Source organism: Panthera onca, chromosome E1 (assembly GCF_046562875.1).
Source record: "Panthera onca isolate mPanOnc1 chromosome E1, mPanOnc1 haplotype 2, whole genome shotgun sequence".
Taxonomy (NCBI): Eukaryota; Metazoa; Chordata; class Mammalia; order Carnivora; family Felidae; genus Panthera; species Panthera onca.
Genome location: NC_138352.1, coordinates 31,202,616 through 31,224,500, shown reverse-complemented (window position 1 = coordinate 31,224,500; position 21,885 = coordinate 31,202,616). Strand labels below are relative to the sequence as shown.

Here is a 21,885-nt window from a genome sequence, read left to right as displayed (position 1 = left end):
TATGTTAGCCTCATTTTTTGGTTCAATAGTCGAGCTTTACTTACTATGATTGTGTAAGAATCGCTTATTGTTGAGCCAAGGAGGGCACTATAATTATGTTTCCTTTCTTGTAGAAGCTTTTATTTTTCCCGGAGTTAGTGATTAATGCGTTTCTTCCATTAGCATAGTTTTCTGTGTACTTATTTTTGTTTTTCTGTTTTACTATTTTTATTTATTGTCATAATTCCTTGAGTAGTCTTTTTTTTTTTTTTTTTCTACCAAGAGTTTGCACCTATTAGATATCCTGTTAGTTCCGTTCTTTTCATCAGGAGGCTTCACTTCCAGAGCCCTCTATCCCCTACTGCACCTGTTATGGTAAAAGGATAGCCATTTTATTAGGCACAAAATCTGTAGGTTAGAATTTCAGGTAGGGCACATCAAAGGTGGATGGCTCATCTCTGCTTCACAATGCCTGAGACCTCATCCTGGATGGCTCAGATGGCTGGAGATGGCTGGGATGCTCAGCTGGGGCCATACGTCTGGGGCCTCAGTTCTGGCTTGGTTCCTAGGTTTCTCTTGTCGCATTTGCTGTGGCTGAAATGTCCAAAATGGTTTCTTCACGTGTGTGGTGTGGACTGGATGTCTGGAACATCTGGAATTTGGCTGGTATCTGTATCTCCATGTGGCTGGCCATAGGACGGTAGTCTCAGGATAGTTGGACTTCTTACATGCTGGCTGTTTTCCCTAGAGTAAATGTTCCTAGAGATCGAGGTGGAAGCTTCAAGGGTTCCTATGACTCAGCCTTGGAAGAAGTTAAGTAGTGTTATTTCTGTCCCATTCTGTTGTTCCAAACCGAGTTACAGGGCCAGCACAGGTTCAAGGCAAGGGGAGGTACATGGGCATCCGCATCAAGAGATATGCTCATCAGGAAGCCAACTTTGGAGACTAGCTACCACAACTCTCTTATCTGTTACTTCTTCCTGGAACCATTTTTGGTCAGGTATTGGATCCTCTCATGTTTTTATCTTTATCTTTTCTTTTTCATTTTCCACATCTTTGTCTTCTTGTTCTTTTTTGGGAACTTTGACTTAGTCTTCACATCATGTTTTTATTTTCTAAGATCTCTTTCTCTCCTGATCATTCCATTTTTTTTATAGCATTCTCTCCTTGTGTCATGGATACAAAATCTTGTCTTGTCTCTCTGGGGATGTTACTTTATAGTAGTGTTTTGGGGTCCCCATTGGTTCCTTGCATTGTCTGTTACCTTCGGGTTCCTCTTGATTATTTTGACATCTCTCCCTGATGCTGGAGTCTTTCCTCAAATGTCTGGCCATCCTTGGCTGTCTCTCTGTACCCAAGAGTGAGGCACTAGGAAGTGGATTGGGAACTGTGTGCTTGGGCTGGCGTGCCACCTGGGAGCTTCCATGCAGGGTGATGATTAGGTAGCAAACTGCCCTTTCCATTGGAGTCCAGATGTCTTTTCTCAGGGATTGTTGCTCAGTTTCTTATGGTGGTGAGGGTTGGGAAGGTCATCTGGCAGCTGAGGAAGTGACAGGTTGGGAGGCTGTCCAAAGGCTCCGTGTCTTAAGTATCAAATACTCCACTGGGGTCATTCCAGCCCATCTTCCAGGCACAAGCCATCTTCTATAGGCTGGATTTTCCTCTTCTGTTACATTTGCTCTTGTCATTTCACACTTAAAAAAAAAAACTGTTATTTTAAGGGGCTTTAGAAGAAGCAAAATAAATGCAGGTAATCAGTCTGATATGTTCATCATGGAAGTTTCAACAGAGACAGATATAGTCTGTCTCTACTTCTATGTTCGTATCCATGCCCATATTTATATCTATCTCTCCTAAAAGAAGTGAGAGAGAACTACTTAAAAATTATTTTTTGTTAGGGTGCCTGGGTGGCTCAGTCAGTTAAGCATCCATCTTTGGCTCAGGTCATGATCTCATGATTCGTGGGTTCGAGCCCTGTGTCAGGCTCTGTGCTGACAGCTCAGAGCCTGGAGCCTGCTTCGGATTATGTATCTCCCTCTGTCTCTCTGCGCCTCCCCTGCTCACGCTCTGTCTCTCTGTGTCTTTCAAGAATAAACATTAAAAAAAATATTTTTTGTTGTGATGCATGCCATACATCTAAACTGAATTATGCAGTAAGCCCCCACGTACTTGGCATCCAGGTCATGAAATACTAACAGGCTGGGAAAATGCTGATATTCTGTGCTTTTGTGGCTCCATGGTTTGTGATATTGGTTCTGAAGCTATCTGAGGCCATGACCCTGTGAGCTGGCCATCTTTGCCCTGACCATGATGTGGCTCCTTCAGCTGAGGCCAGACGGTGCCAAGCAGAGTGGCTGAGCGCTGAGGCTGAGCACGTGAGGGAAGCTGTTTCCAGGTGATACGGCGCGTTTAGTCTGGATGACACGCGTACCCACACCTCTCTTCTCCTCACTCCTGACTCTCTGCTAAGGCTTCTGTACTTTCCTGATCCCTCCTGGGTTTCCCAGGACCCCCTGACTTGCGGTGTGTCCAGAATGAATGCTTTATCATCTGCCTTTCACAAACCTAGTTCTTCTCCTCAGATGTGTCATGTTCGAAGCACCCATCACTTGGTTTTCTGACACCCAGCCTTTTAGCTTCTCTTCTTCCTACTGTATCACTAAATGACCTTTTTTAAAAAAAGTTTATTTATTTTTGAGAGAGAGAGAGCGAGCGAGCATGGGGGGAGGGGCAAAAAGAGAGGGGGGCTGAGGATCTGTGCTGACATCAGACAGCCCAGTGTGGGGCTCGAATTCACAAACTGTGAAATCATGACCTAAGCCAAAGTCAGAAGCTTAACTGAGCCACCCAGGTGTCCCCCAACACCCAAATTTCTGACTCCGTGACTCTTGGGCCCACACCACACCCCTCAGAGTCTGCGCTTACTCATGTGTGAGCCGTATGGCGTCAGTCAGTCCTAAAAGTTGTCTGTTGGGTAAGGCTTTTCCCAGGAGTGTGGAGATGTGCCTGTGTGTGTAGGCTGGTCCATCAGCTCTGAGATGTAATACAGGAGGCTCACTTGTCCCTAACCAGGGGCCATAGCCGGGTCTCCAGGGCGGGGTCACCCTCCTGTCCTGTTCCTCCTGGTGCCTGTCCTTTCTCTTACCCCTGGCCCAGTCAAGGGATTCAGGGCCCTCCTTGCCATCCTCAACACATCTGGAGAGAAGCCAGCGTGTTCTTTGAAGCTACAGGCACGAAGTATCACCCAGAACTCCCCTTGGTCCCATGTGTAGCCCCCTTTCATTGCCCAGGGTGTGGCCTATTCACCTCCTGTGCTGCCCTGGGTTCTGCTGTCAGTGCATTCCTTATGGGGGACCCACAGACCCCGTGGATGGACCCCTGATGCTCATGCCTTTTTTTTTTTTTTTTTTTTTAATAAGCTCTATGCCCAACATGGGGTTGGAACTCATGACTCCGAGATCAAGAGTCGCATGCTCTGGGACACCTGGCTGACCCGGTTGGTAGACCGTGCAACTGTTGGTCTTGGGGTCTTGGGGTCATGAGTTCAAGCCCCACATTGGCTGTGGAGATTTGTTTTAAATGTCTTAAAAAAATAAAAAGAGGGGCGCCTGGGTGGCGCAGTCGGTTAAGCGTCCGACTTCAGCCAGGTCACGATCTCACGGTCCGTGAGTTCGAGCCCCGCGTCAGGCTCTGGGCTGATGGCTCGGAGCCTGGAGCCTGTTTCCGATTCTGTGTCTCCCTCTCTCTCTGCCCCTCCCCCGTTCATGCTCTGTCTCTCTCTGTCCCAAAAATAAATACAAAACGTTGAAAAAAAAAAAAAATTAAAAAAAAAAAATAAAAAGAGTTGCATGCTCTACCAACTGAGCCAGCCAGGCACCCCGACATTCATGCTTTATAAATATGTGTCTCTAAACCAGCTGTGCCTCCTGATAGGTTCTTCCTGAGATGTGACCTGCTCACTTTTTGCATACTCGTGCTGAGGTGATTTGGGAACTGCGCTCTCTGGAGAACAGGAGAGAGGCTGCCTGTGGGATTTGGGCACCTCCCCTTGCCTCTCCAGGCCTCGATGTCCTTGTCAGTGTGATTAGGCTGTTGAATGGTTTCTAATGGTTTCTCCCAGGGCTGCTGGTCTGTGTCCGTGAACCCCAGGATTGGGTGTGCATGGTGGGGGCGGGGGTTTGCCATTTTGCATCCTTGGGGAATTTTGAGTCATCAAAGGTCCAGAGTTGGGGTCCGAATCTCCAGGAACCAATTAGAGTGTGCACGGGGATGGGACATGACACCAGAGTCAACCATGCCAGATGCTTCCAGGTGAGCAGTGCCTGCTCTTCTCAAGGGGAACCGGTGGGGCACTGGGACTCACTCCCTTCGCCTGCTGGCACCTCTCACTCCCGAATCCTGTGCCCCCTTGTGTCCCCTCGCCTCCCCGCCAGCCCCGTGGGGCTCTGTTCTTCTCCGCTTCCACATCGGCCCCAGCACAGGACAGACATTAACTCCCTCACCTCTCCGTCTGTCCCTTTGGGGCTTGGAATCAAGCCATGCGCGTGTGCCAAGAGCCTGGTGGCCCCCACACAGTGGCTGGGCTCTCCTGTCCCTGCCTCCCAAGCTTAGGGTCCAAAGTACGTGGGCATCCGAGTTCCCCCAGGTTTGAAGCTGTCCCTGCCTCCTCTCTGTGCTCGGATTCACTTTCTGCCTTGACCCCCCTCCCCTGCACCCACTCCCTCCCCCCTCATTTGATGGCCGCCTTGGCAACAACGACAGTGGCCAGGTATCATGTTTTTGCTGTGTGCCAGGCACTGTGCTAAGTTCTTTACAGGCTTATTCAGGCCACTGGTGAGGTGGGTATAGTTACACCATTTTACAGATGTGGAAACTGAGGGGCATGGAGATGAAGTGACCTGACCAGGGTCACATAGCTAATCGGTAAGGCTGGAATTCAAATCCAGGCTTGTTGGGCCATAAAGCCGGTGCTTTTGATCTTACTGTACACACTGCCCACCTGCCTTGCTTGAGGCCAGAGCCTGGTTCTCTCTACTCCATCCAGCCTGCTGCCCGGGTGACTGGCCATGCCTGCACGGAGCCTCTCAAGGTGCTTCCAACCATGGGGATGCCCCAGCACTGCTTGCTGCCAGAATGAGGGTTATGTGATTGTGTGCTGGGTCTGGGGTCTCTGTAGCCGGCAAGGCAGACTCCTCTGGGTATGGACCTCAGCCTGCACCCGGCCTGGTGTCCCCTGCTCATCCGTCCCCCTGGCCCGCCTTACCCAGGGACCACATAAGTATCTGCCACCATAAAAACTGTCAAGACACTAGCCCTCGAGGAGTTGAACACAATTTTCTGAGTCCTGTTCAGGGAACCGGCATTGGGAGTTAGCCCGCCCATTCTGCAGATGAGAAAGCCGAGAGACGGAGACTTTGAGGTTCAGCTCATCAGGCTTCTAATTCTTCTTTCCTCTCATTGTGTCTGATTCTTACGATGATTTCTCATGAATCTTTTATATTATGTTATTTCCTATTGTTTGTGGTTTAGTTGGTTGTATAGGATGGGGAAGTGTGATCAGCTAGAACTCAGAAGATCTCTCCAAATCAGTGACAGTGCAGGTACTCCTGAGGGCTGGGAGTGGGACGAAGGGCGTGGCTGGGATCCCAGTCAGTGTCTGAAGCATTGCCGCACAGGCAGAGCTTGCACAGCCCGGGGCCCTGCGGGCACCAAAGGGCAGCCGGTGAGGACAGTAAGCAGAAGTGACAGAACTAGAGTCCAGTTAGCCCCTTCTCTCTTGTTCATTTTTAAAAATTCAGTTTTAATCTACATGCCATAACATTCACCCTTTTATACCCAATGCTTTTTAGTGTATTGACAAAGTTGTGCAACTGTCACCAGCATGTAGTTCCAGAACATTTTTATCACTTTGGAAAGAAACTCCCCGTTCCTCTCCATTCTCTGTCTGCCCCTGGTGACTGCTAGTCTACTTTCTGTCTCTGGATGTGCCTGTTTTGGACATTTCACGTAAATGGAATCATAATAACATGTGGCCTCTTGTGTCTGGCGTCTTTTCACGTAGCGTAATGTTTCCGAAGCTCATCCACGCTGTGGCATAGGTCAGTACTTTGTTCCTTTTTATGGCTGAATAATACTCCATCCACAGACCACATTTTGTTTATTCATTCATTGCGTGCGGACACGGGGTTCTTTTCACCTTTTGGCTGTTGTGAATGGTATGCCTCATTCCTTTTTGGTTGCGTTTTCCTGGGAAGCTTCTTATAGTGGCCAACTGTCTGCATTCCTTTAGCTTGGCTATTTGGAAAACGGGAGAAAACCCAGCCAAGCATGGCTGGGTGGCTGGGGACCTGGTGGGGTGAGAGATGCAGAGGGGGTTTGTGGGTTTGGGAGAACTCTCTTCCGGAGGAAGGCTTAAACCTGGCCCCAGAGCCATCTGCTGATAGGTGAAAGGTTTTCCTGTTGATTATTAACCAGTGGTTATGCTCCTGAGAGTAGTTCCCTGGGGCTAGCATGGGTGCTTATTTGAGATGCCAGAAATGTTTTCAGAGACATTAAACAGTCCTGGACCCTCACTTCTCTCTCTCTACTCGGAGACCAGATCACCATTTTCTGGGTTATAGTAACAATAAATATGATGAAAATAACAATAGTCTACGTTTGTATAGGATTTTATGTTTTATTTCACGGCCATTACATTTAATTCCTCAGAACATCATCACCCCCATCTTTGCAGATGTGGAGAAGTGAGGTAACCTACCCAAGGTCATGCAGTGGGGTGGTGGGTGGAGCCAGACTGGAACCTGGGAGTCCCTTGATCCCTAGTGGAGGGCACTTTCATAGAAGTGTGGGGGACATGGCGGCTGCAGTGGCCTCAAATGGTCTAGGGTCGAGAAATCGAAGCTGGATAGGGAGGAGCTGGAGGCCAGGGTACTGTAAGTAGGGCCCCCACCTGGGGTGTGTCCAGTGCCCTGTGAACAGTCCCATCTGGTGACCCATCTCCTGGCTTTCTCAGCTTCTCCCAAAGGCTCTCTGATCACTTCCTCCAGAGGTTTGCATTTGGCTAAAGCCAGCCAGGCCCTCTCCCAGCTGCCCCAGGATCGCCCATGCTTCTGGGGAAGGAATCCCAGAGCAGAGACCCTCAGTGGCAGATGGTTTTGGGGCAGAGGGATGCTGCGTGGGTAGCACCTCCAGGACCCCTGGAGGCTGGAGGAGGCCCCTGACCCTCTCATTCCTGCCTGTTTTACCACCTTTCTCTTTTAGCTGTCTGTATGATCTTCTTCCTCCCTTGTCTGCCGCCTCTCTGTTCTCCCCGGCGCCCCCCCCCCCCCCCTCCCCATGGGTCCCATGTCATCAGAGCTGTGTATGAGCATTCAGCTGGCTTGGCCAGTGAGGCAGTTTCAGACTCAGTGCCGTGATAATGTCAGGATCACCGTGGGTCACAAGAAAGTTGTTATAAGTAATAGTAAGGACACCACCTCTGCTAATAATTTGCCTTATGCTTCTAATAAATGAGAGCAGACTGAAGGTTATCTCTTGGTGTAATCGTGTCACTTTCACCGACTTATGTATGATTTGTTTGCCAGTTCTCTCGGCTGGAATGGCGCTGAGCACCAAAGTTCTTACTCGTCTTATCACAGTACCAGCTGGTGACTGGGCTGGGCCTGGCTGTCCCTGGGAGGGTGGCTCCCAAACGAATGTCCTTGGTTGTGAGGGCGGGGGCAGGACGAGGTTGAGCCCAGCTGACCATGGCTGGGGTGATGACGCTGAAGCAGGGATTTCATCGTCTTTGTTTTTGGTCCTCCAATTACAAGGCCGAGGCTAGCACCTGGGACTTGGGTAGCACATTTGTCTCCTGGGGCTGCTGTAACCAAGTGCCACGGACCTGCACCTTAAGACAACAAACCTTTGTTGTCTCTATTCTGGAGGCTAGAAGTCCAAAATCAAGGTGTCAGAGGGGCCTGCTCCTTCTGCAGCCTCTGGGGTAGACTCCTTCCTTGCCTCCTACAGCTTCTGGCGGTGGCTGGCAACCCTCGGTGTTCCCGCCGCCTCTTTCCAGTCTCTGCCACTATTGTCATGTGGCGTTCTCCCTGTGTCTGTGTCTTCACATGGCCACCTTCTCCTCTCGTAAGGACACCAGCCAGATTGAATTAAGGGACGGCCCTGATGATCTCTTGATTACATCTCCAAATAAGGACACATTCATGGGGCCTGGAGGTTAGGACTTCAGCATATTGTTTGGGGGGGACGTGATTCAACCCATAAGAGGCGGTTGGCTCTTGATTAAGTACGTTTGGCTCCTCGGAGTTGAGCGTGGGGAAGGGGACACACGTCCCCTCCCCTCCCATAGGCCACTTGAGCCATCTATATATACCGATCAGTGAAGGGTCGATTTGCAGCCAAGGTCCTGGGTGTACTCTGAGTTCGGATCTTTCTGAGAGCAGCAGTCTTGCCTTCTACCTACCCAGGCATCACATCTGGTATCTCGGAAGAGCCCAGAACTGGTGCAAAGCTGCTAGCCCCTGGTGCCCATTCCTGCTCCAGCACTTTCCAGGCTCCAGACATCATTCAGGAAATCCTTCTGGCTGGAAGACGCCCTGTGTTCCCCACAAATTGTCCTCACCACTCCCTGGAGACTGGTCCCAGGGGCTTATTCCAGCATCCAGGGAAAACGGGCTGGTGCAGGGAAGGCGGGCTCAGCCCAGGGAGCGTTGGGGGCAGTGGTCCTTTGCCTGAGACTCAGGGACCTTGAGTAATAATCACATCTGCTCTGGTCCCATGGGAGGGGACGTTGAGTACCTTAGGGAGAGAAGTGGACAGTGTGACTGTGTATCTGAGCGTCCTTTGACCAGCTGACCTGCCAGTGTTGCCCTCCTCTGGGATTAGTGTGTCTGGAGAGCCAGGACTGCTGTCAGGCAAGTTTGCCACAGCTCCCTCCAGGGGACTAGTCCAGAGGTCCTCAGCTAACCCCCTGCACAGCCCTGTAGACTTTGGGTAGGGGGCTTGCCTCCTCTGCCTTCCTTGCATGCTTCTTCCTCCTTGGCTGCCAGGCCCCAAGGGGAGCAGCCCTTGTCCATTCTCACCTGAGGGGACCCGAGGGTGGTGCCCCCATCCTTGATCATCTCCCTCCCGCCACTCCCTTTCCCCCACCATGGCTCTCAGAGGCTGGGCCCATTGAGGACGGAGCAGAGGCTGCAGGGGAAAAGGCAGAGTGACCGGAGGGGGTGAGTCTGTGCTGGGACGCAGCTCTGTGGGGTCCACAGGCAGGTGAGGGCCAGAGCAGCTGGGCTGGACCCCACGCCGGTTCCAGGCCATAACGGGGAGGCGGTGGCTCTGAGAGGTGGAAGGAGCCTCATGCATTCCTCACGTGTGTGTGTGTGCGTGTGTGCATGCACACACGTACATGTGCTGAGTCGTGACCCTGCTGGTTCTTGGGCCGGTTATAGTCTGGACTCGGAGGGAGGGGGTCCCCCACCTTTCCTGCCCTCAGAGAGAGACTGGGTTCAGGAAGACAGGAGGGGCAAGGCAGACGGAGGATCAGAAAGGGGGATTGACAGGCTGAGGTCAATGGGGTCATATGGATCCTCTGCCAAGACGTTCACGCGGTCTCCTTCCCTGGTTGCCTAGATGAGGATGAGGCATGGCCAGCTGCGGGGGCAGGCAGGGGTCGTGCCGGGGAGACAGGGCCCCGTGGCACCTGGCCTGTCTTCTTTTAGGTTGGGCCTGCCCTGTGGGCTGAGGGGAGCCAGGCTGGGGTGGTGTGTGGGTCTCAGGGCAAGGGCTGCCTCTGGAAAGGCAGGTAGGCCAGGCTCTGTGGGGAGGCCGGGCCTCTCTCATGAAGGAGGCTTGGGGTTGGGGCTGTGATCCCTGTTGGCGAGATGTGGGCTGCAAAGTACAAGAAGCATTCTGTCAAGGTGGCAGTGGGGGTCCTTTGGTCATTTAAGTGTGACCCAGGTGTCAGGCTGACTCTCTTGGCTGCTTCAGGGTGGAGCTCTAGAGAAGGAGACGGCAGCAGAGTTGGGAGCTTTGATGGCTCAGCCTGGTCTTCTTGGGCTTGTCATATCCTCACCTCTCGCTGCTGTCCCGGGAGATAGCCAGGGCACGTCCAGGACACCATAGTCCCTGTCTGGGGCTCCCCCAGGTTCTGCCCAGCTGGCCCTGTTGCATAATCAATCGTTGCTCCGGAGACTTATCTCACTGCAAACATCGTGCCTGGTGATGAGACTGCGAACTAGCACTCCCTGGTCACCGGCAAGGGCCAGATGGCAAGTGGGGAGTGTGTGAGAGCAGTGAACTTGTCACAGTCATGTTGTCATGGTGACATAACTCTGTTTAGCTGCTTCTCCATGGTCCTAGCCCACGTGAACTAAAATAAGTTCTACCTGCAGCTTACACAGCAGGCAGCCCCATCCTCCGGAGGTCAGCTCTCTGGCCCTGGTTTGTGTGTGGCGGGGGGGGGGGGGGCGGGGGGAAGGGGCAAAGGGTACCCAGGAAGGATGAATCACAAATGTTTATGCTCCTCTTCTGTCTCTGTCTTTTTGCTGGTCCTTAATTAAAATGTATTTTGATTCAGGCTCTGGGCTGATTGCTCGGAGCCTGGAGCCTGTTTCCGATTCTGTGTCTCCCTCTCTCTCTCTGCCCCTCCCCCGTTCATGCTCTGTCTCTCTCTGTCCCAAAAATAAATAAAAAACGTTGAAAAAAAATTTTTTTTAATGTATTTTGAAATACATCTACTAAACGTATACATGTAGAGTATTTTGCTAACCCCTATAATTTTGACAAATGAAAAAACTTGAAGATAAACGGTAATTGCTACAGTTTCAGGGCCTAGTTATTTTCCACTGTGTCAAACTTTGCTGTTGTGGTAAAACAGTTAGTTTATTTTGATGCCTTGAAGCATTTGTTGGTGCCTTGGAGGCCCTTAGGTGTTGTGGGTCCCGTATGTCTTAAGAGTGGTGGCCCCGGTACATCAGTGGATATCATAGTCGCCTGGAGGGATCGTAAGACCCAGCTTCCTAGCCCCGTCGCTGGAGACTCTGGCGTGCACCTGGGCATTTACATTTCTAACAAGTTCCCAGGTGATGCCCATGTGGCTGGTGCAGGAACCACATGTGGAATAGCCCCACTGGAGGGTTTAGGACATTCCAGCAGAGGATGCATTCCACTCTGGTTTCACGCAGTGTGTGTTAGACCGGGTCCTCATGCCCAGCTGCTCTTGGCAGAGAGGGAATGGCTCAGGCCCTGACTCATGTCTTCTGTGTTCTGTGGCCTCTTCACAGGAAGCAGGAGCTGGCCAACAGCTCGGATGTGACCTTCCCAGACCGGCCGCTGTCCCCTCCTCTTACTGCGCCTCCCACCATGAAGGTAAGAGGCTTAGAGTTGGTGAGTGGGAAGGGGAGGTGGCTGTCCCTTCAGTCCCAGGCCCGGAAACTTCCATCCAGTGGGAGCCAGAGAGTGCCCTGACACCTCAGGAGGCAGTGTCCACTTGAGCTCACCAGTGTGGGAGGAAAGTGTGACTGAGGCTTGGGGGTGTCAGGGGCAGTGAGGAAATAGACTGGGGCTGAATGGGGTTGCGAGAGGCCTTGGGGAGCTGTGGGGTCCAGCACAAGGGACTCAGGCAGGAGTAAGCGAGGAGACTTGGAATGCAGCCTGGTGCCTTAAGGGACCACTGCCCAGGAGGGCTGCCTTGCTCTGGGGCTGGGGGAGGCGGGGGTCCTGTGGGGTGGGACCCTCCTGGGACTTGAATGGCACTTGCATGCTGGTCTACCTGCCTCTGACTGGCCCTCCTGGGCTGGCCCTGTCATCCCCATGTGGGAGAGTTGCCCTGGAGCTTCTTGGGGTCAGTAATTCTTTTCCTATTCGCACTTCATTCACAAGTCTCTTTCCTGGGAGACTGTCTCCCAGAACCCCAGGCCATGACTACTCATTCCTGGAGAGGGCCTGAGGCAACTGTACCCTTCCCCCACCATGCCCTTCCCCCTTCATCTTTCAGCACCCCCCTCCCGCCCCCCCAGAATGGTTACAGGGCTGAGCTGGCTCTCAGGGAGGACTTAGGCTCAGCCAGTATTCCTGCCTAGGCAGCAATGCATCCCCTTTCTTCCCTCCCTCCCACAGTTTGCCAGGTGAGGACTAGCTCTAAAGAGGTCACCTGCTTCCTGAGTCATCTGAAGGGACATCTATGCCAGCCTCTATCTCTGTCCAGGGGGCTCTGCTGTGAAATGACTCACAAGGAAATGATTAAGCATCTCTCCCCTGTTGCTTTCTGCTGTCCCCCCTCTCCCCTGACCGATCTGCTGCACAGTGATTACCCACCCCCCCCCCCACCCCACCCCACCAAGAAGTGGATGAGAGCCACCGCTCCATTATCATCCCATACAGAATGCCCACCGCTTGGAGAGCTGTAGGGTGTGCAACAAGGGGGAATATCCTGGAATGACAGCCAGAGCCTGCCCTGGTTGGAATAGGTGGGGCGCAGGGCTGAGTGAGGACACCCCTGCTTTCCACCTGGAGGAGTACCCAGGGGCATTGACAGCCAGACAGCCTCTGTCAGCCAGTTTGCACGGAGTAATGCCAAGAAGCGTTCTGAGTGTCAGCCCCTTGGTCTGCAAGTTTGGATGTGGGATGCTTGTCACTGTGCTCATGGGTGGTAGGAGTTTGTGGGGAGAACCCTGAAAGTCTCCGAGGAGGAATCCCTGAGTTCTCTTGGCAGGCTTTACTTACTCACATGCTTATTTAATTCATTCAGCACCCAGTATTTGCTCAAATGTTGTATTAGTCAGGACTCTTGGGTACCAGTGACAGAAACATAAACTCACTTTGGCTTAAGCATGAAAGGGAATTTCTTGCTTTCTAATGGCAACTGTAGACTCCAGGCATGGCTGCATCTGAGATCTGTCTCTTTCCATCTCTCTTCTCTGTTGGTTTCATTCTTTGTCAAGCTCTGTCTCTGTGGTGGCAGGATGGTGACAGTAGCTCCTACCTGCTAAGTAACTTCAGTAGAAAGAAGAGTATCTTTCCCCCAGCAGTTCCAGCGGAAGTCTCAGGGAGGAAGCTTGAGGGCCTGGCTTAGGTCACCTGTCTGTCTCTGAACCAATCATTGCGGCCAGAATGATGGAGGCTCTGATTGGCCAGACCCAGGTCGCAGGCCCACTCTCTAAGCCCAAAGAACTGAGAGTGGGGGGAAGGGTGGTTCCTCAAAGAAAAATTAGGGTGTCATGAGGAGAAGATGGGGAGGTGGATGCAGGGAAGGCAAGACCAAACAGCTTTCTACCGCAAGTGCTGACCATGTGCCAGCAAAGCCCGTTGCTGAGTGCTGGGGACCTGGTGGCGAACAAGGCATCGAAGTGCCCGCCCTCCTGGAGCTTGTAGTCTAGCTAGGGAGACGAAAGTTGAAAAACTAACTTTAAGATGCAGGATGGACTGTTAGGTGTGATCAGTGTTCCAAAGGAGAAGCCCAGCATAGCTTGGGGACAATACAAGGGACGTGTGTGAGGGAATCCAACCTAACCTTGGAGAGGGTCAGGGAGGACTTCTTAGGAAAGGATGTTGAAGTTGAGCCCTGGGAATTGAGTAGGACTTCGTCGGGCAAAGATGCAGTCAGAGTGGAGGAGAGTGTTCCAGATGCTTGCTACTCAAAGTGAGGCCAAGGGACCGGCAAGGCCCGCATCATTTGGGAGCTCCTTAGGAGTGCAGACTCTCAGAATCAGCATTCCAGACTGCTATGCACAAGCACTGCTGCCGGGTCTGTAGGCCCTGGGACAGGAGGGACGGGGGCCTGAGGCGGGAGGGGCGGGGCCTGAGGCGGGAGGGAGGGCAGAATGGTCAGAGCATTCAGTTAGGGATGGAGAGGCAGACCCTTGCAAGTTTTGTTTATTTTATTATTATTTTTTTAATTTGGTCTGAGAACATTTTTGTATGTTGAAGTATAGTCGACACACAATGTTACACGAGTTTTAGGTGTATAGCATAGCAATTTGACAAGTCTCCATGTCACGCGGTGCCCCCCACGAGTGTAGCTGCCGCCTGTCACCACACGCTGTTACAGCACCATTGACTATCTTCCCTATACTGTGCCTTTCTTTTTTTTGATGTTTATTTTTGAGAGAAAGAGAGAGTGTGGGAGGGGTAGAGAAAGAGAGAAAGAGAGAGAGAGACAGAGAGAGAGAGACAGAGAGACAGAGGATCTGAAGCAGGCTTCAGGCTGAGAGCACAGAGCCTGCTGTGGGGCTTGAACTCATGAACCTCAAGGTCACAACCTGAGCCAAAGTCAGATGCTTAACTGACTGAGCCACTGAGGCGCTCCTATGCTGTGCCTTTTATCCCCGTATTTATTTATTCTATAACTGGGAGCTTGTATCTTCTATCCCCTTCACTCAGTCTGCCCATCCTGCCCACCTCAACCCTTAGAAGTTTCGTTAAAGATTTTGCGCTTTATCCTAACTAAGGGCACTGATGTCATTGAAGATTTTAGCTAGAGCACTACCTAGATGATGCAACTTTTGGAAAATCACCCTGGCTCTTGGGCGGAGAATTTGTAGGAGGAGCAGAGTGGAAAGTGGGGTAGGGTTGGGAGGCCACCAAAGGAGTCCAGTGCAGAGGGGGTTAGGGAATGACGGTGGCCTGTCTCTGAGGGGTCTGTGGAGTTATTTGGAAGTGATCAGATCTTCGATTTCCTAGGAGGTAAATTGATGAGACAGGAGGATTTGCGGACAGGTAGGAGGCAAGGGCGGCTCCAGGTTGGGAACAACTGATGCATGGTACAGCCATTCTCTGAGATGGTGGACTCAAGAGGGAGGGTGAGGGCTTAAGTTCTAAGTGCTGTGTCGCACATGCTTGAGACACAAATGGGGGTGTCAGTGAGCCGCTGAGTATTTGGAGGCCAGACTCAGAAGAAGGGTCTGGATTGGAGGCAGGAATCTAGACCCATTCTTCTAGAGGTGGGAGTTAAAAGTTGGAGTGGAAGGTCAGGCAAGGGGCAGTGGGCGCTCCAGGGAGAGGGTGCGGTGAGAAGAGGAGAGATTCCTGGGGCGGCCCCTTGAGGGGCTCCCCCAGGCAAAGGCTGTTGTGGAGGAGGCTGGAGACCGGGTGGGAGGAGCATTTAACAAAGGAGGAATGGGCAGCTGTGTGAGCTGCTGCAGAGGCCAGGCGTGATGTGGAGCGTGCAGTGGCCTGGTGGCCTTGCTGCCGTAACTCAGAACAGTTCCGGGGAGGGAGGACTGGACAGCAGGCAGGGGTGTGTTGAGGAGTGAGTGGAAATGTTGAAAGAGAGGAACCAGGAGGACGCGTGGATATAGGAGGGAAGGGGCTGATCACGAATCTGGAGCACAAGGAAGAGTTTATTAGTGAACGTAGTGATTCATTCAAAAAATTACTTATGACTGTACTCTGGGTACCTGACCCTGCTCTGTTCTGGCCAGCACAGGGCCCAGCAGGCTGGCAGGGGTAAAGGAGGGCTGGCCTGATCGGGACCTCGGACAGCCTCAGAGCAGAGCAGCAACCTATGGGGCGAATGTACTGTCCAAAGCCCCAAGGCCAAGGTTAGAGCTGAGGACTCAGAGGAAGATGTCGGGGGTCACCCCGAGGACTCACAGTGGTGTCAAGGCCCTTCTGTGGTTGGTGTCAGTGTGTGTGTGTGTGTGTGTGTGTGTGTGTGTGTGTGTGTGGTGTACCTGGACTTAAAAGTCTCTTTATGACTGTTACTTGGATTTATTCTGTGGCAAGGACTTAGCCTGTGGCCGCGGGTAGGAGGCTGGCTGTGGCAAGGATATTTTTTGTCCTTTGGCAAAGCAGACTGACTCATGTGGTCACAACCACAAGCCTCACGCCAGCCTGCTCATCGCGAAGGGAGCGTCCCTTTTGTGACTGCACTTACCGAGTCATGTTGCTGGTCATCCTGACACCTCCCTGCATGGAACTCCTTGAGGGCTGCGACCGCCCTGTTCTCTGAGTCCCCTGGCTGGGGTGGTGCCTGGTGGATGTTTATGCCTTGTGGGCTGTACAGGACATCCAGGTCGGAAGAGCCTGTGTTTCATCTGCTGCTTCTCTGGTTTCGCTTGAATGTTACATCCCAGCAGACTCTTTGTCTCTAGGTAATGCTTTTCTAAATTAAGCCCTTGCACATGTGTTCTTAAAGATGCGGCCCGAGGCTCCCTCCTTCCTCGTCAGTCTTAGGTGGGGTCTCACCTGCACGGATTGGGTTGGTGCTTGTGATGTCCATGTCCAGGGCGGGATCGGGCCTCCGCTTTGCTGATACCTTCCGACATCCCTAGGTTATTATTGCACACTGAGGTCTGAGACATTCAGGGTGGGGCCGGATTCTCTCCAGGGTCTCCGGCCCTGGGGGCTCTGTGGCACTGCCCCTGCCCCACTCCCGGCATCTGGGCAGCGGGGGCGGGTCTCCCCTGGTTTCCTTGGCCCCACAGGCCTGGGGCAGGGGTGGCAGGCACACCCTTTTGGTGGATTAGCTTGGGAGTCACAGAATGTCAGGGATGGATGATGATTCATTTCTTTTGTAGGTAAATTGGGTGCGAAATTAGACTCCCCCTGAAGACAGTTGTGTTTCTCCTGTGGTCCAAATTCCAGGACCCAAACCAGTTTTGGGAAAGTGCTCCCCGCGTCCGGCTCCTCACAGCCAGGACAGCCGCTGGTCTGGTCTGTCCTCCCACCAGGAGGGGACTCCCGGGACAGAGGAAGCCTCCAGCCTCCCCAGGCCAGGCCTCTGCCCCCGCTGGGTGCCTGATGCAACTGGTCTTCACTCCCCCTCCCCCGCCCCTTTGCTGTTTGTGTTTTTCAGGGTTTTTTTTTTCTTTTTCTTTTTTTTCTAATATGAAACTGAGAAAAAGCAACCAAAGAGATGCTAAGCAGATGGGCTGAACGAGAGCCCAGTTCCAGCCCGAACTCACACTGTGGATGGTGCAGGGTGGGCTGGGAGAGGGGTTTGGGGCTGTCTCCCTGGGAATGCTGTGGATTGCTTCCAGGTCCACAGTTTTTATGATCTGATTTCCGTGCCCAATGGATCAATAGGCATTTGGAGACGGCTCACTGTGTGTGCCCAGCGCTACGCTGGGCTCTGTGGGGTCAAACCGAGGCCACAGTCCTCACCCCTCAAAGAACCTGCTGTCTACAGGGGGCCTTAACTGAGCAGAAGAAACCATATGGCTCAGCATGTGACAAGCTCAAATGTGTCATGTGGCTCCTCAGTGGGGTGGAGAGGAGTGAGGGTGGCTTCTTGGGGAGGCGGGGTGGGGGAGGCGGAAGGACCCTGATGGCAAGTGTGGGGTTGGGCTAACCCCCTGGGACTGATCGGAGACGACAACCTTTCTGGGCTTCGTGAAGTGAAGGGTTGGGGTGGACCCTCCCGATTCTCTCCCAGCTCCCAGTAAATGTGCTGGGCGTTTCGTTGAAGGTGACATTGCTGGGACTTCTTCTGACCTTGATCTGAACTGTTGTACTTGTCTCTGGGTCTCCACTAGGCCTGGAGTGGCCTGGGATGCTGGGAGGTGACCTTTTCTCAGTCTCCTCCATCCTCCCTTGAGTGAGTCTGAGGGCAGCCCCTTCCCCACCTTCTCGAGCCCCCTTTGTGCGAACATCAGGGCAGCCCCCCACCTCCCTCACACCTTCTCCAGTCCCGTTTGTCTGAGTCTGAGGGCAACCCCCTCTCACACTTTCTCCAGCCCCCTTTGTGCCAGTCTGAGGGCAGTCCCTCTCAGACCTTCTCTCTTCTAGAAGATGACAATGGGGGCCTGGGGTTCCTCCTGTGGAGATGAACAGGAAGTCTCGTTCCTACATTGCTCCTGTGGTACTCTGCTCTCTATGACTCATTAATGCTCTCAAAACCCTCAAGGGTAGGTCAGGAGGGTATTAGTTTCCAGATGCCAGGGAAGAAAACGGAGTCCTAGGAGCCTTCTTCTCTGCACCCTCTTCATTCCCTTTGGGCAGAGTTGTGCAGGTTCCTCCTCACACCTTCCCAGGCTCATGCTTTAAGGTGTGAGAGGGACTGCCCTCAGACTGGCACAAAGGGGGTTGGAGAAGGTGTGAGAGGGACTGCCCTCAGACTGGCACAAAGGGGGCTGGAGAAGGTGTGAGAGGGACTGCCCTCAGACTGGCACAAAGGGGGCTGGATAAGGTGTGAGAGGGACTGCCCTCAGACTCGCACAAAGGGGGCTGGAGAAGGTGTGAGAGGAACTGCCCTCAGACTGGCACAAAGGCTCCCATCAGCCATTCACTCCCCACGGGGGCAGGGCTGAGCTTTGCTCTTGGACTTGTAGCTGGCTCGTAGCTGGTCCCAGGCCCCAGGCCCAACGCCAGCCCTTTAGTTTGTTCCTGGTTCCTGCCTCCTCTCTTCTGTCCATGCTTGGAAGGGAGACTGCTCCCCTGCTCCATTAGGGTTGGGTGAGGGGGTGTCAGCCCCCCGCTGAGATCTGCCAATTTTGTATGGATGAGGTACAGAAGCATTTGTGGGAAGGATATTGGGGACCTTCTTGGGGCACAAGGGCTCAAGGACATAGCAGGAAGGTTTGGTTTCTCCCTTTCAAGCCCTGGAGGGGCATGTGAGAATTAGGAGACATATTTGTTCTCTCATTACTACTGCGGCAGAGGTTCTCGGTGATGCTCTGGGCCCTGGGAGGACTGTCTCTGGTCCCCACACAGACCCCATTTATGTCACCTGTTCAGATATCATCCCCTTGGGAGCTACTTCCCAGGAGCCCAAGGACAGTGTGGCCATGAGAAAGGACTTGCCTGCATCTGTGTCTGCGGGGATGCACCTCGGAGGCTTTAAGAACGTGGAGGTGTTTCTGTGTGCACCACCTGCAGAAGCCATGCCTCATGCGTGCATATGTGCACACACGTATGTTGTCCTGATTTTGTTCATGCTTTAAGGCCAACTAGCTTACACTTCTTGCACATCACTTTAGGTGTAACTGCTTTTTAAAAAATGTACTTACGTTGAAATGCGTAAATCTTAACTTTACACTTTTACTAATATGTTCATGTGACCTATACCAGATTCAGAGATAGGAAATTTCTGTGTCCCCAGAATGTTCTACTGTGTCCCTTTCTAGTTATCCTCCTCCACACCCCACGACTTGCCCCTACCGCAGAAGCAACCAGGGCTCTGATTTTTTCCACTATGAGTTTATTTTGCCTATTCTAGAGCTCATTTGAAAGGAATCCTATATTATGTATTCCTTTGTGTCCAGCTCCACCTAAGATCTATGAGGTCTGCTCGAGCTGCCAGTGTGTTGGTAGTTTATTCCTTTTTATTGCCATTGTATGAATGTGCCACAATTTGTTCATTCTCCTGTTGAGGGACATTTGGGTTATTTCTAAGTTTTGGCTGTAATGAATAGCCAAATGCTATGCACATTCTGATTTGCTTTGTTTTGTTTTGTTGTTTTTGTTTTTCGGAGATGTGTTTTCATTTCTCTCAGGTAAATATCTAGAGTGAAATTGCTGGGTCAACAGGTAGGTGAATGGTTAACCTTATACGTACCTGCCAATTGCCAAATGGTTGTACCGTTTTACATTCCCACTGGCGATGTTATGAGAATTTCGATTGCTCCACATCCTCGTCAACATTTGCCATTGTCAGTCTATTTAATTTTAGCCGCTTGAGTGGGCATGTAGGGGCATCTCATTGTGGTTTTAGTTTGCGTTTTCCTGGTGACTAATGATGCTGAGCATTTTTTCACATGGTTGTGGACTGTCTCATAGTTCCTTTTGCCCTGTGTTCCCCCTTAAAGTCGGGTTGTCTTCTTGTAGCCATTCTTTACTTAGTAGGGATACAAGTTCATTACTTTTTTTTTTTTTTTTAAGATTTTGTTTTTAAGTAATCTCTACACCCAGTATGGGTCTCAAACTCACAATGCTGAGATCAGGAGTCACACACTCCGCTTACTGAGCCAGGCACGCACCCTAGTTCATACCTTTTCTTAACAGTGCCTTTGATGAGCAGAAGTTTTAATTTTGGTGATGTCTGATTTTTCATTTTATATCTGTTGCTTTCAGTGTCCTAAGAAGTGCATGCTCAGTTCATATCACAAAGATTCCTTCTAGAAGCTTTATGGTTTTAGCTGTAGGTCTCAGACACATCGGAATTTAATTGTGTATGGCATGATATGGAATCTAGGTCCATGTATTCCCATATATATATGGAAAGACTTTTCAGTTGCTCTGGTGCTTTAGTCAAAGGTCCGCTGGTCATATAAGTGTATTTGTATGGTTGTTTTTCCAAGCCGTGGTGCTTCTCTAGATGTGGAATGGCAAATCCCTGACACTGGTGCTGTCACTCCACCCTCCTGGCCCATGGTGGATGTTAGTAATTGATCACAGTACTCTTTCCCATGAGTTTGGATGCCGTCTCAGAATCCTCTCCATCAAAGCACTGCAGGCAGCTGCCGCCAGTCATTGGAGTTGACATTTGAGATGAATTACTTCTGGCATCTCTGATTGAAATTGTCAGAGGAGGTTAAGTTATTTGCTCAAGGTCCCATAGCTGGTGAGTGCAGAGCCAGGATATGGACTCAGGTCTGTCTGTGTGACTCTGGAGCCGGTGCTGTCTTAAACGCTATTCCAGACTCCTTTGTGTGAATCATTTGAGTGTGTTACTTAATCTCCCTAACCTGTAATTTCTTCTCCTGTAGTGGAGGGACAATGGCCATCTGACCTGGAGGAGGGGGTGTGAGAAGTAATGAGGTAATCCATGAGGTAGCTAGTAGAGTGCCTAACACATAGTAGATGGTCAATAATTGGTTGTGATGATAATAATGGTAATTTTAAAAAAGATTTTCAGTAATTTCTGTACTCACCATGGGGCTTGAACCCACAACCCTGAGATGAAGAGTCGTATGCTCCATGAACTGAGCCAGTCAGGCACTGATGATGGTGATGGTGATGGTGATGATGTGGTTCTTGCCCTTGAGAAACATATAGTCAGGGCTTCTCTCTAGGGAACTGGGAGCCATCAGCACATGAGAGTCCGTGGCCTGTTCCCCTGTAGCCTTGGGATACTGGCCTTTGAACTGGAGGCATCAGAGAGGAACCCTGGTTCCTAGACATTGCTAATTGGAGTCTAGACCACAGGACTTGGACTAGCCACGTGGGCCACTTGGGCCTTGTTCCTTCTCTCCCTTATGTGGGGGGAATGGCTAGTCTTCCAGAATCCTTTCTCTGGGAACCCTCTTCCCCTGTCCTTTGAGTCCCTAGCCCATCCCCCTTTCCTTCTGACAGGCCGCATGGTCTACCCCACTGTGAAGGCTAATTTCATTCCTTTGACCTGGACTTGGGCCCCTTTGAGGTTCTTTCTCAAAGATGTGAAGCAATATTGAGTAGTAGTTAAGAACACAGTTTCTGGAGCCAGTCTGCCTGGGCTTAGGGTTTTACCACTTCCTAGCTGTGTAACTTCTCTGTGCCTCAGTTTCCTCATTGGTAGAACAGAGACATAAGAGAACCTGCTTCGTGTGGTTGTGGTGGAGATGAATTGACATGATGTATGCTTATCACTTAGAACAGAGGCACTTAGCATGTTCTCCAGAAATGTTAGTCATTATGATTCCTCCAGAGAACAGCAATGGTTAGAGGGAAAGTCTAGAAGGAAGTATACTGATTTTTCTGTTAATATAGTTTCTTCTCAGTTTCTCCTGATTTCTTGCTCTACCTGGCGAGCATGGTTGAGGTGCCTCTCCCTATCCAATGAACAAAACTGAAATTGCATTTTGTGTGATTGGCCCCACCTGAGCCCTGTGTATTAGATCCCAAACCCTTCCTGATAAATGTGGCTGACAGTGAGGGTCTTGGAAAAAGACCCAAACAAAGGGTCCTGCCCAGCAAATTCAGACTTAGGGAAGGGGTTTTCGGGGAGGGATTATTCTCTGGATCATGTTTCCATCCCTTGTGGTTGGGCTGCCCAGA

At 51.5% G+C, this 21,885-nt stretch overlaps 1 protein-coding gene across 9 annotated transcripts in view; it reads left to right on the top strand.

Moving 5' to 3' along the window:
- RAP1GAP2 (RAP1 GTPase activating protein 2) overlaps window positions 1-21,885 on the top strand; it is a 223,685-nt gene that overhangs the window by 110,743 nt on the left and 91,057 nt on the right. For all 9 annotated transcript variants that reach the window (XR_009614433.3, XM_060646970.3, XM_060646974.3 and 6 more), the window contains one exon: window positions 11,256-11,340. Coding sequence is in view for 8 of the 9 variants with exons in the window: in XM_060646970.3 (XP_060502953.1) it covers window positions 11,256-11,340 (85 nt within the window). In the remaining variant the exon portion in view is untranslated. The remainder of the gene's footprint in view (window positions 1-11,255; window positions 11,341-21,885) is intronic.